Raw genomic sequence first — 14,596 nt, 5'->3', positions numbered from 1 at the left:
GAGGGGTTTCAATATCAAATTATTTTAATTCACAATAACGTTTGTCTTTTAAGAAGTACAAGTCTTTCTATCCGTGGATCCCTTTAATTTAAAACGCCATCTTTTTCACCTGATTCTCATCCTCTGAAAAATGGCGTTATCGGCCCGATAGCATCGGGACATCCCTACAAATTTGTCTTAAATTTGGGGGGACAATAAGTTGATGATGGATGGGGGTGGTCCATACCTACCCAGAAAACAAAACACAGCCATTTGTGAGAATCATGTCTGGCTGGTTGTCTCTGCATACTATGGTGTCGTGATGCTGATCTCACACCTGCTGTCCTGCTTTGTCTCCTGCAGTCCTCCACTCTGTGTTCTCTCCCAAGCAGCAAACATACCCCCCATCTTTGGTCCTTAGGACACCTCCACCTGTTGCTGGTAAGACACTATTACAATGATTTTTTTCAGTAAAAAGGAAAAACAACGAATCCTGTTGCAAGAAAAAGTGACCAGAATTTCTGAACTTGAATTAGATTCCGCATGAATCGGCCATAAAATTTGGTCTTTGACCAAGTCATAACAACACACATACAGTCTTCTTTCACACATACCATGGGGGAAAAACAGTGTTATCATGTTTTTTATTGGACACAACCTGTAACATTCACTTCTTAAAGAGCTGGTCTAATTCAGTTAAAGCAACATACGAGTTCCATCAGTGAGACACACTGGAGTCACTGATTAAAGGCGTGCAGATACATCTAGTCCCTGGGTTAGGAACGAGTTCCGTTCCTACGCTGGCGACAACACTAATTTCTGCGTAATTCGGAATTAACCCTTTAAAATTTCAAAATAACTATCCGAAAAGTCCAAAAGTATGGTATTTTGTTTAATGGTGGAGAATGCACTGCCCTCTGGTGGCAATGTTGGGTCTGGCTGGACTGTCGTTCAATTATGCTTACATACAGGAGCACTCAGATCTCTCACATGGATAAAGGATAGCTGCGCTCTGGGCTCGCGCACGTTAGGATGTAAGTTGCTTCAGCTAATATATGTTTGTGTATGCATTTGTAATTAAGTTCTAGAGCTACAGTTTGTGGAGTTACTTGTGAGCGATTTTCTATGAGAATTGTAGATACGTTAGCATTCGTAGAATTTAAGACAGGGTTCCCCATCCGCCGGTCCTGGTCCGTGGCGCATTTGCTACCGGGCCGCACAGAAATAATATTTTATTAACGACCGCATTCTGGCCGAATTAACTTTGGCCTGTGCCTCTGCTTAACACATCATTATCCCTGTCTACTCTAGATATAATACTACAGTATAGATAGAATGTCGTCATAAAAATCCATTGACTGGACTGCAAGCAGTACATCTTGTTTTGTATATATAATAGATCTATGTGCGCTTGTCCTCCATAATAACGTATGACTTAGCCCCGGGCGCAGCACATTTGTTTCCCCACACTAGCGAAAATGACCGGAAAACAGATGTCTTTGGAGAGATTTTTTACGGTGAAAAAGGGCACCTGACAAGCCAGAAGATGAGCCTATAGCCTCAAAGACCCACGAACTGCGAAGGACTGGATTCGTGACCCGTTTGTGAATAAACCGAGTGATTCGAGCATGTCTGTGCAACAGGACGATCAGCTTGTATCAGCTTGTAGAGATCGCAAATGATGGCGACCTTAAACGTACATTTGAGACAAAGTAATTCCGGAATATCCTGGCAGCGCTACGTGAACACTGAAAACCTTGCTACAATTTCCAACATCGCATCTTTGTGAAGCGGGCTTCTTAATTAATGCTAAACGAAACGGCGAAGGCATTAACGGTGAGCTAGGGGTGTGCAGCTAACATGGCAGGATGGGTCTGAGGAGAACTTTTGTCCATCCACGATCAAACGTAAGTTAATATTCCTTTCTTTAAAGAAAGTTTGTAGTGTTTACTTTGGAATCGCTGCATTCGCGGCCATTTTTAATGTTACGCGCATGCGCAGAACTGCATAGTTGCAGTTTTTGATGGGTTTCAGAATTTGTCAAAACTCAGGTCCGTGAAAAAAAGACCCAAATCACAAAAGTGGTGCAAAAAAGGTTGGGGGCCCCTGATTTAAGATACAAAACTTTTGTGATGCAAATCAGGCTAATTTAATCTACTAAATTTAGACATTGATGAGACTACTGTAGATGGTTGTTTGAACACCAATCGTTTTGTGTCGAGTGTTTTATTGTTAAATACTATGGAACAGATGTGTCTATGTGTGTGCCACAGCTTTACAAATTGTCAAAAGTGAAGAAAGTAAAAAGCTTCAAAAAGCTTTTTTTGTTTGCTGTCTGTCAAGCTGAATAACTTGACGTTCAGTGAGGACAGAACAAGTCATGTTAATAAAGTAAAGTAAAAAATAAGATACTTTAAGGTACAAATAGGTACTGTTTGTGCGACTAAGGAAAAAAAAAAACACTGGAAACAAAATGGCGGACGAGACTCCGGCGTCTACCTGTATATGGAAGTGCTGACGTAGCATAATACTAGGAAGTAAACAATGGGGTTTTCCTAGAAGCAGACCGCACCTGGACAAAATGCCCTTTTCTTTGTTGCACGAAAAACCCATTTAAGCAGTAAGCGGAGCTTCAGAGGAAAACAACAGCTCTACTAGGTTCAGCACGAACTTGGAGAATTTAATCTCATTCATGAGCTACAATTCAACCAAAACTGCTTCAAGATATAATTTAGGCAGAGCAGAGAGTCATTTCAAAGCCAACTGTCTTGTGTCACAAAGCTCGGAAAACTGAGACAATGCATTTAACAAGGCTTCCTTCATTGTCCTAATGCTGTTACCTAGAAATTCAGTGGCATGAAAAAGTTTGCCCTTGCACATTTCCCTTTATCTGCACCCCTGTCGTAACAACCCCGCTGCTCTCTCAAATAACTATATACAGTTGTGGTCAAAAGTTTACATACACTTGTGAAGAACATAATGTCATGGCTCTCTTGAGTTTCCAGTTATTTCTACAACTCTGATTTTTCTTCGATAGAGTAATTGGAACAGATAGTTCTTTGTCACAAAAAACATTCATGAAGTTTGGTTCTTTTATGACTTTATTATGGGTTAACAGAAAAAGTGATCAAATCTGCTGGGTCAAAAATATACATACATTGATCTGAAAAAGCGAATCATTGACTTGAACAAGTCAGGAAAGTCACTTGGAGCCATTTCAAAGCAGCTGCAGGTCCCAAGAGCAACAGTACAAACAATTGTATGTAAGTATAAAGTGCATGGCACGGTTTTGTCACTGCCACGATCAGAAAGAAAACGCAAGCTATCACCTGCTGCTGAGAGAAAATTGGTCAGGAGGGTGAAGATTCAACCGAGAATCACCAAAAACCAGATCTGCCAAGAATTAGAAGCTGCTGGAACACAGGTGTCAGTGTCCGCAGTCAAGCATGTTTTGCATCTCCATGGACTGAGAGGCTGCCGTGCAAGAAGGAAGCCCTTGCTCCAAAAGCGGCACCTTAAGGCTCGACTGAAGTTTGCTTCTGATCACATGGACAAAGATAAGACCTTCTGGAGGAAAGTTCTGTGGTCAGACGAAACAAAAATCGAGCTGTTTGGTCACAATGCCCAGCAGTATGTTTGGAGGAGAAAAGGGGAGGCCTTTAACCCCAAGTACACCATGCCTACCGTCAAGCACGGTGGTGGTAGTATTATGCTGTGGGGCTGTTTTGCTGCCAATGGAACTGGTGCTTTACAGAGAGTAAATGGGATAATGAAGAAGGAGGATTACCTTCAAATTCTTCAAGATAACCTAACGTCATCAGCCCGAAGATTGGGTCTTGGGCGCAGTTGGGTGTTCCAACAGGACAATGACCCCAAACACACATCAAAAGTGGTAATGGAATGGCTAAATCAGGCTAGAATTAAGGTTTTTGAATGGCCTTCCCAAAGTCCAGACTTAAACCCAATTGAGAACTTGTGGACAATGCTGAAGAAACAAGTCCATGTCAGAAAGCCACCACATTTAACTGAACTGCACCAATTCTGTCAAGAGGAGTGGTCAAAGATTCAAACAGAAGCTTGCCAGAAGCTTGTGGATGGCTACCAAAAGCGCCTAATTGAAGTGAAAATGGCCAAGGGACATGTTACCAAATATTAGCGCTGCTGTATTTATATTTTTGACCCAGCAGATTTGATCACTTTTTTCTGTTCACCCATAATAAAGTCATAAAAGAACCAAACTTCATGAATGTTTTTTGTGACAAAGAAGTATCTGTTCCAATCACTCTTATCAGAGAAAAATCAGAGTTGTAGAAATAACTGGAAACTCAAGAGAGCCATGACATTATGTTCTTCACAAGTGTATGTAAACTTTTGACCACAACTGTATATATATATATTTAACTATACTTACTAGCAGGGGTCCTCAAATACAAATCTTGATGGTCCACAATTGTTTTTTTTTTCATACAAGCATGGGTTCATTTATTAATGTCGGTCAAGTACAAGGCAGGTCGAAGGTGGTAAAGGTGGTTTTCTTTTGACCAAACAAAAACACAATCCACATTCTGATTAAATAAGAATAAATTAACAAAACATTTTCTTGACTTGAAATAAAAATACAAAAAAAAAAACATGCAAGTACAAAGTTTACACATTTACACTAAATAATTGACAAGATCTGTCATTAAGGTGCAAACAATAACTATTGACAGTACATTTTGTAACTGTAAAACACTGCTGGACAAAAAAGAAAATATGTGCAAGTCGTACAGTACATGTTCACATGTAAATAATATAAATGACAAGCTCTGTCATTAACGTGCAAACAATAATTATTGACAGTAACTTTAACTGTAAAACACTGCTCAATGAGAGAAATGGCATTTGGGGGTCACAAAGCTGTTTACGCACATCATCAGCTAGTACTTCAGTGTGTCTTCTTGTTGATGAATCTGGGAGTGAGATTTGTTTGATTTTTGTTGTCATTTTGTCCTTTTCCTTCGGACATTGCTGCCATCACTTCAGTCATACACTCTTTTATTTTTTTCTCGATAGGAGAACGGCTTATGTTTGGCCAACACCCCGATACTCTGAGTGAGCACTCCGTTGCAATTTGTTGTGTCATAGATTTAACAATAGCTTTGCTTGACTCTTGATATGACTGCTTCAACCTGTTAATTCCTTGCCTCTTCAATTCTGATTTAGGAGGAAACTTCTCTTCAAAAGAGCTGTGCTCGTCAACATAATGGTGTTTCACATTTTCATTTTTAAAAGCGCAATTCTCTTTAAGCATATTAAGCACATAGGTTTGGTACTTGCAGGTTGTAAAATGGGCGCATATTTGTCAGTCAATTCCTCATTAAAACGGCGATTTACGTTGTCCACTTTTCTTCTCTTGGTCAACTTTAAGCATGACATTTTGTTAAATCCGGTCTTCCACTGGTGGCATGTAAACAGATTGCAAAGTGCTTCACACTGCTGCTGTCCGTCAACTCTAGCTAGCAGCATGCAAGCTCTCTCAGCCAACCAGCGCATCCATGCAGGCTTTCTCAGCCAATCAGTTTATCGTTGGCTTAGATATGACAACAGAAGTGGGAACATGGAAGATATTTGATTATAAATGAAACAGAATTTAGCGATAGAATAGGAGCGCATAGCGATAGATTGGCGATTCATACAAATAATATATGTTAAAAAAAGTTTGTTTTTCTGAAAATTGCCATTTGCCCTGGGTCCGCAGAGAGGCGTGCCGGTCTGCTAATTGAGGACCCTGGTTATAGAGCACAGGTGTCAAACCGATTCCAGAAAGGGCCTAGTGGGTGCTGGATTTTGTTCCAACCGATAACGCGCAGAGAGTTTAACCAATGAACTTCCTGCTGAAACAAGCAGCACTTGACAAAGTTTAACTGATTACACATGTAAAAGATCTAACTGGTGAAAAGATGTCCTCTTCATTGGTTGGAAAGCAACCCTGCACCCACTAGGGCCTTTCTGGAATTACACCTGTGTTATAGAGTCTTAAAGACCAAATGTGAAGTAAGGTTGGCCAACCATGTTTTTGAATAATATCAATGGCTAAACTATTACAAGCATATTTTCGTTATTTTTTTTTAACGCAACCCTTCCAGATTCTTTGTTTAACCCATAGCAGCGCCCTTGACAACAAAAATGCTTTTTTGGAAATTACGTCACACAGAACTGCGAGGGAAGTCCGCCATAGAACAGTATTGTTGCATTGCTTCTCGGTAAGGTGCCACGGCGGTGTGTGGCGATGTATTGTTCTCAATCTAAAGTTGTATGAGTGGCCAAAGGATAGCAGGGCACGTAAAAGGACAGCTTTCCTTCGCACGCAGTGAATGAATTTCACGCGAGTCCTGCTTCCTCAACCGGTCTGCTTATGATCAAGGATTTGCAAAAAAGTAAGTGGGATTTTTGGATAGATGACTGATGACTTTGTCAAAGCAGAGCTGCCAACTGTTGTGGAATGAACAGTAGAAGGTAGTGACGCCAGCCGAAAGGTAGCTCGAGGCAAAACCCCGATCGTGCTGCGGAACGAACAGCAGAAGCCAGCGACGCCAGCCGAAAGCTAACTCGTGACGATCCCCGATCATAGTTGTATTGAGTTCATTTTGCCTACACTTATAAATTTGTCAAAACTTTTATCCCAGGCAATAGTAGGTGGTTTATCCACCTGACATGCCTCAGCGAACACCCCCGGCCCCGTCTGAGGGTGCGAAGGCGGAGGTGCTCGCTGAAACATGCCAGGCAAACAAAAGCCAACGTCGCTAGCCTCCACCGCCCACTCCACAACACGATCGGGGATTCGTCAAAACTCTTCTTTTATCCCAGGCAATAGTAGGTAGTTTATTTACCTGACATGCTTAAAATCATAAAAGTAATAACAGCCTATATCTTACCAATCTTGTAATCTCGATGGGTCTTGTCTCCATTCCATGTCAGGTAGTCTGGGCACATTGTTTGCATCCTGATTAGCGTCTGGCTAATACATGTACGGTCCAACATAAAATTCCAACCTCCTCCTCTTCCTCCAACTCTTCAAAAACTTGGATCTCCTCACTTGCTTTCGATAGATCACTTATATCGCTGTTTGAATCATTGAAGGGCTTTGTAGAGTGGCCGTATAGAGCGCTGCCATCGCTGTTCTCGGTGTGACGTATCACTTCCGGGGTCGTCCGTTTTCAGGCTCGAACTTCGGAAACGCGATTATTTTGTCAAATTACAACATATAAATTATTTTTTTCATGCTTTATTTGTTGGACAATGTTTAATTACTTCACTTGTGACCCTATTTGACATTTTATGAAATTACTTCACATTTGGTCTTTAAAAAAAGGAAATCGTGAAACCATTTTAACAAACAATATACCGTATTTGGCTGAATATAAGACTGTGATTTTGCATTGAAATAAGACTGAAAAACTGGGGGTCGTCTTATATTCGCGGTCTAGACATTATACCCATTCACGACGCTAAATGGCGCCAGATTATCATTGAAGCGATGTTCTGTCATGACTGATCTCAGCTACTCTCAAGTTTAACCAGTTTGCATTATTTTATTGCAATGTTTTTCCTTATTCAGATTTGTTTCAAGACTACAGTTACAGTTAAGACTTCACTTTGATGGTTAATGCAGTTATTGCAGTTTTGTTGTTTTATCAAAATAGATTGGTTTATTTACATTTCAAAAACCAGAAGCCATTCATTTACAAATGTGATTGCACTTTAGTTTACATATTTAAATGTTCAGATATTAAGATTTGAATGAGTCAAAATAACATGCTTTTTCTCTCAAATATATTGTTACAATCATTTGTTTCAGATGTACTGTAATTATTTTCTGTATAAAAACTTGAGTCTTGAAAAAGAGGGGGTCGTCTTATAATCAGGGCCGTCTCATATTCAGGCCAATACGGTATAATATTCAATACAATTCAATGCAATGGCAGAGAGCTTAAAAAAGGGTATGTTTACATCGGCGATAAATTGTCACCGATCTGCTTTCGACGATATCAAAGGATGTGGTTAAAATTCATTTAGATGTATACTTAGTATATTCAATCTGTAGCACTGGCAGCACACCAGGTTTATGAAGCACTGGGGGAAATCCTGGAACTTTATATGACTATTGATGACAATCACATTTTATAACCATTGTGGGTAGGAATCCAGGTCACTCCAAATTTTCACTTTCTTGCAACGGTGTCAATGAGTGATCAGAACAGACGTCAGATAAAATGTGATGAAGAAATGACCACTTTAATTAACTGAACCTGAAGAATGCTATGCAACCTTTTGTCATATGATCATGAAATATGAATGACTGACACTCCTGGTTCTTCCTCAGCCCAAGATTCCTTCAACCACTCTATACCCAGTGTGCATCCAAACAGCAGCCCCAGGTTACGTCTCTATTCTGTGGGCTACCAGTCCTGACAAAGCCCTTATTAAGGTCTCTTCTGTCCCACAGCGGGTCACCATTGAATGTACCTCATCCCCCACAGAATAAAAACTGTGGGATGTAAGTGCGAAATCATTGCATTTTAATATCGTACAAAGGCTTTGAAATCCTCTGTAAATATGTGCGTGTCTTTGCTCCTACGTGAGTGAGACACGGTTTCTACAGCTGAATATCTTTGTGCTGTCGTTTGCAGTGTTCTATTATTATGAAGAAGAAAAGAACCACTCCATTTTTAAGAATGATTATAGCTTGCCTTTTACCAAGATTTTTGTTTGTGGTCAATAAGTTTATGCTGTTTTCATATTATACTGTCCATGTAATTTTGCAGTAACGACATTCTTTTGTGACAAAAAAATAGACTTGAAGAAGAGGAAATATTATACTTTTTTTGTTGCTAATACACTGAAAACAACCTTACCTGTGACAAATCCTTCAAATGTGCATCATCAGTTCCTTTTTATGTTTTGGCATTTGGGGTATCTGTTTGAGCCATGACACGTGCAGCTTCTGTTTAATTCATTAATGTGAAATGGTTAATAGATGTCAAGCATCCTTGAGTTTCTTTGATGCAAGAGAACAAAATGTGACACTTTATTTTTGGTACTGGAGACGTAAGAATTGCCTTTTGAATGCAGACAAAATACTGCGTTCCCTGAAAGTGTTTTGAGTTTGTAGGCAACATTTTAAGCCTGAATTACTGCATGTTGAATTTCAATTTTCCCGTAGGCAGACTACTGTATTTACTATGCATTACTATGCCTAAAAAGCTTCTACAATGGAATTCCTTTTTTCTCTGCCCCAATTGTTTCCTTGTGTAAATATGCCTCTTCAAATAAAAATGATTAATATTTTCAGCCTTTTGTTTTATCAAGGTGCATCCAAAAATGAGCAGAAGTATGGTGAGTAAAGTATAGTACTCACTTACATACGGACCTAAATTTACAATTAAGATAATACATGATTGACATGCACTTTAAAATCCCTATGAAGTATATGCATCATTGCTATGTTGGTTTATAGATTTGTTTCTTAGTTTGTATTTTGTCATTGCCATTCAAGTGTCTTCATTTTTAGCTGGATTACTTACTTCTAGTGTAGGTGAGCAAGGCACTAGGCATGTGCCGGTATGAGATTCTGACGGTATGATAACCTTAAGCCAAAATATCATGGTATCACGGTATTGCAATTACAGCTCTAAAATGTGTTACTTTGAGATACTTGGGTTTTTAAAAAATTAAAATCTTTTTTCCATTGAATTTTTATTTTTCAAAACATATTAGCAAATTGGAAAATAAGTATAATGTTAAATTAGTCTAAATAAAATTAAAATAAATGCAGTCCTTTAGGTGAACCTAAACCCATAGTCACAGCTCAACATTACCATCAGAACAAAAATAGTTGGAATTATTTTCCATAAAAAGTACGTTTGAATGACTTGTATCATGTTTACATTATACACACACTCTTTTTCAACATAGACAGTTACCGGAGACAAAACAAACTTTTACCAACGCTAGACACACTAAACACGCTGGAGTTAACTCTCGTATAGTGTAATGTTAAAATAAATTTCAAAAATATCAACTGAAATATTCTAAACAAAATTAAAATAAATGCAGTCCTTTAGGTAAGCCTAAGCCCACAGCCACAGCTCAACATTATTACCATCAGAACAAAAATAACTGAATTATTTTCCCTAAAAAGGACAAGTGTATGACACACATCATGTTATGTCAACATTATATGCACACACACACACACTTACCATTTCTCAGCACAGACAGTTGCAAGAGAGAAAAAAAAACATGTTTTACCAACACTAAAAACTAAACACGCTGGAGTTGACTCTTGTAGCTAGTGGGAAACGTTCATGAGAGAGTTTACAAACCTTTAATTTTGTATAAAAGCGAAATCATATTGGAGGTATTGGCTCCTCGGCAGCCACCTTTCGCAAACATATTTTACATGTCAGTTGGCCCTCCTCCTCTAAGCAGCAGCCGTCTGTATCTTTTCAGTAGCCGAAGTATTCCCATACCAGCGATTTCGTTTTCTTCGTTGGGGGCAAAAAGTTCAGGAGTTTTACCTCTTCCAGCCATCGTGTAGCACAGCTGACTCACTGACACAGAGCAACAACCGGTGGGGGAGGGTTGAGCCTTGCAGCTGCAAGTGAGGGATTTCTCTCTGCATTTTTAGGACATAAAAAATAGCGAATACCATAGGGACGGTATGAAGGAACATTTTTGCAGATTTAAAACCGTGATGTTTTCATACCAAGCTATATCTCGAAACCGGTAATCGGCACATGTCTACAAAGGACAATGTAGCCAGTGTTCATTTTGATAATTTACCACAGTTTTAGAAATGTGCACAGATGGAATGAACTGGGGCTGCAGCTATTGAATATTTTAGTAGTCGATTAATTGATGGACTAGTTAATTCGAAAAATTGAGTAATCGGATAAGGAACATGAACATTTAAAATACCTAAGCTGAGCCTCAAACAGTATATATGTTTTTTAATGAGGATCTATGTACAACAAAAGAACAATTGGCTAACTTGCACAGAAAAAGTCCGCTAGCTTAAATGCAAAAGTTTTTTTAATTTTTTTTTTTTTTTAACAATATTCTTAACAAATGGTTCAGACACATATTCCCACAAAAAATGGCTAAATATACCTATAAACTAAATTAAGAATGTATTAAAAAACATTAGCTCAAACAAAAACTTAGCTTACATTGGTCTTAACAGGGAGCAGTTGGATTCAGTCATGTGAAAAGAGGCAGACCAGAGGGCACTGTATCCACCCTCATCAATAAAACTAAATGCAAACACTTTCAAAACAAACCATTACAACGACACTTTAATTAAACGAATACTCAAAGCAACAAAATTTACCGTAATTTCCCGAATATAAGGTGCACCCATGTATAACGCGCACCCCAACTTTACCTCTAAAATCTAGGGAAAATTCTTGTACCCGTGTATAAAGCGCACCCTAATTTTAGCACCAATAAATGAGTCTCGTGTCTCGAACTTTTATAAAGTACGCGGTTGCAGCATTTTTTAGTCCTTTTGTCAAATATTAAAAAAAAAAAAAATTCTGTGGTAAAATTGCTCACAGTATACGATAATAATTTTCACAAAGTAAGGAGTTGTAGCGAGTTTTAACAGAATTCACCAGCGGAACTAATTTTTTTTTTTTTCCCCTTCAGGCATGACAAATCCAAACAAACATACAGTGTTTATATGTGTTTACAATTAATTCAACCCGAAAAGAAAAGGGCTGACGGGAGAAGCCGAAGCTTATTGAAACCCATCCCCAGTATACCATATAGGACGCAGAAAATATCGAATATCAATTTTTGACATTCAGATTTCGTAGTGATTGCAAATTTTTTTTGTTTTTTTTTGTTTTTTATTTATTTATTTTTTTAATTTGGTTTTTATTTTTTTGTTGGCAAGTTGTGTAGTTCCCGGGGGGAAGAGTTTAGTTAAGGGAACAGCCGGAAGTAAACAAATGTCCCGCGATTTGCGTGCGTACGTTGTTACTTTGTGAGTTTCAAAGTAAATAAAACAACACGGCTTGGCTCAGTGGTTCACTCTTCCTCAGACTCCTGTCCTGGCTCGCCACACGGTCAACATTTATACGGATCGCCGTATACGTTCTCTTCAAGACAACATCGCCGTGTGCCGGCATGTTGCAACGCAAAGGTAAGAAAAATGTACCGGTAAATAATAAAAGAATAGTACAATAAAACATTTTAATTTTATTAGATGTGAAAAATATCATGAAAACAATTATTTACCAAATGAAACTTCATTATTATATCACTGTCGTTCGGATTAGGTAATATTGTGCTGGTCCATGCTTACAATGGAACATGAATCATGATGAATTTTTTTCTGTCTCCGTCCCTGTACCCGTGAGTAACGCGCACCCATGATTTTACGAGTAAATTTTGGGGGGGAAAAAGTGCGCGTTACATTCGGGAAATTACGGCAATTCGAATATTTTTTTTCTAATCGAATACTCGAGTTAATCGATTCATCGTTGCAGCACTAGAATGAACACAAGAATGTTCCTGAATGTTGACCTCGGTTCATTGTCTCCGTTTCTTAAGAATTATGTCAAAAATCTAGGGGTCCAATTTGATTCTGATTTTAAATTTGAGAAGCAGATTTCTTGTGTTGTACGGGACTGTTTTTATCAGCTTCGCCAGATTGCTAAGGTGAAATCTATTGTGATTCTGATATGGAAAAATTGATTCGTGCTTTTGTCATAACTCGGCTGGATTACGGTAATTCTTTGTATGCTGGTGTCGGTCAGGCGGCACTGGCCCGTCTGCAACTTGTACAAAACTCTGCTGCTCGACTCCTAACTAGCACCCGCAGGCGCGAACATATCACCCCGATTTTAGCATCTCTTCACTGGGTCCCAGTACATTACCGAATACATTTTAAGATATTATTTGTTTTTAAATGTTTGAATAATCTTGCGCCGCCATATCTGTCAGAACTGCTTCAGCCTTACAGTCCAACCAGAACCCTCAGATCAGCTGACCACCTGCTTCTCGTAGTCCCAAGATGAAGCTTAGGGGTGACCGTGCGTTTGCGGTGATGGCGCCCAGGCTGTGGAACCAATTACCACTTACTATTAGACAGGCCCCCCTCACTTATGGATTTTAAATCACACCTTAAAACATTTTATTTTTCTTCAGCTTTTAATGTGCAATGACAGTTTATGACCTCGTCTTTTATTTATTTTATTTTATCTGTTTGTTTTATCTTTCAAAGTTGACTTATTTTGCTGTGTTATGCTATGTAAAGCACTTTGGTCTCCTTGGCGGATTTTTAAATGTGCTATACAAATAAAGTTGATTGATTGATTGATTGACAAGAGGTCTTAAAATAGGATTCCACTCCCACTGTCTTTCTGTTTCCCTTGGGGTGTTGAAAAGGTCTAAAACTCTTGCTCAAATATCTCCCATCAGTCAGTGATGCTGGTGGGTCTTCGTCTCCGAGGTCATTTGTATGCCCACGGCATCATTACTGTATGTCAGAAAGTGCCAGAAAATCTCAAGTTACTGGACATTTACATGTTTACTGCATAGCATATGTGATGTGTGTTTTTCCAAGTATGCCTCCCCCCCCAACCTCTTATTGACTTTCTGGAAAATGACAAGACAACTTACACAAATTCTGCATGCATGAAATGATATACTGTGTTTTCAACAGCTATGCGGTTCGGCAATAGTTCCCTCTTCCCCAAGGGAGGTGTGAAACCGAAGTGCATCAACTCATGCATGAGAGGGACGTTTATATGGAAGTTCAGCCATGTAGTGTTTGTGTAGCCACAACAGAGGCCCAAGGGTATTCTTAGTGTAGTATTATTTATAAGTCTGACTGAATAAACATGTATATAGAGCAGTGTGTGTGTATGACCCCCCCGAAGGAGCTACTTGCATGATGCTGGTTTTGATTGAAAAGTCAGTGAAAATTTGAATAACAACAAATATGGAAGTGACCGTTTTGAACTGACTGTGGTTTAATTTATTGTGGCATGTGGGTGCATGACTGTGAGCGCACAATACAAGTAGGACTCATGACGGAAGTCATCTCAGCAAAGCTAAAATGACATTCAATTTACTCTCGCTTAGGCACACAGTTTGCATAAAACCCACCTGTCACTGAGTCAAGCTGGGAGGTGTCAGGCTACAGCTGAGGCAAAAGCAAAGTGCCGCTGTTGGGGATCAGGGGGATTGCCTCTGATTGACATCTGGCAGGAATGGCAAGGCCCACTTTCTTGGCATGGTGCTAGATGGTTTTGCCAAGCAGTTTGTACTAGTGTTGCACCGATACCATTTTTGGGGCCCGATACCAATACAAATACCTGGCTGTGCAGTATCTGCCGATACCGATACCACTCTGTTTGCAAAAAAAAAAATAAATAAATAAATATATATATATATATATATATATATATATATATATATATATATATATATATATATATATATTAGGGCTGTCAAAATTATCGCGTTAACGGGCGTTAATTAATTTTTTTAATTAATCACGTTAAAATATTTGACGCAATTAACGCACTAGGCCCACTCAGACAGATTTAAATGTCAGTACAGT

General features: G+C 38.9%; 1 protein-coding gene across 1 annotated transcript in view; it reads left to right on the top strand.

Moving 5' to 3' along the window:
- The window catches only part of nup210 (nucleoporin 210), an 85,511-nt gene extending 76,203 nt beyond the window's left edge, over positions 1 to 9,308 (top strand). The window contains exons 39-40 of the mRNA XM_057860611.1: positions 343 to 420; positions 8,345 to 9,308. Coding sequence (XP_057716594.1) covers positions 343 to 420; positions 8,345 to 8,433 — 167 coding nt within the window. The 3' untranslated portion in view covers positions 8,434 to 9,308. The remainder of the gene's footprint in view (positions 1 to 342; positions 421 to 8,344) is intronic.
- The last annotated feature ends 5,288 nt before the right edge of the window (positions 9,309 to 14,596 follow it).

Source organism: Corythoichthys intestinalis, chromosome 2 (genome assembly GCF_030265065.1).
Source record: "Corythoichthys intestinalis isolate RoL2023-P3 chromosome 2, ASM3026506v1, whole genome shotgun sequence".
NCBI lineage: Eukaryota > Metazoa > Chordata > Actinopteri > Syngnathiformes > Syngnathidae > Corythoichthys > Corythoichthys intestinalis.
Note: the sequence above shows the minus strand (reverse complement) of the source record. Positions and strands in the feature narration are given on the sequence as shown.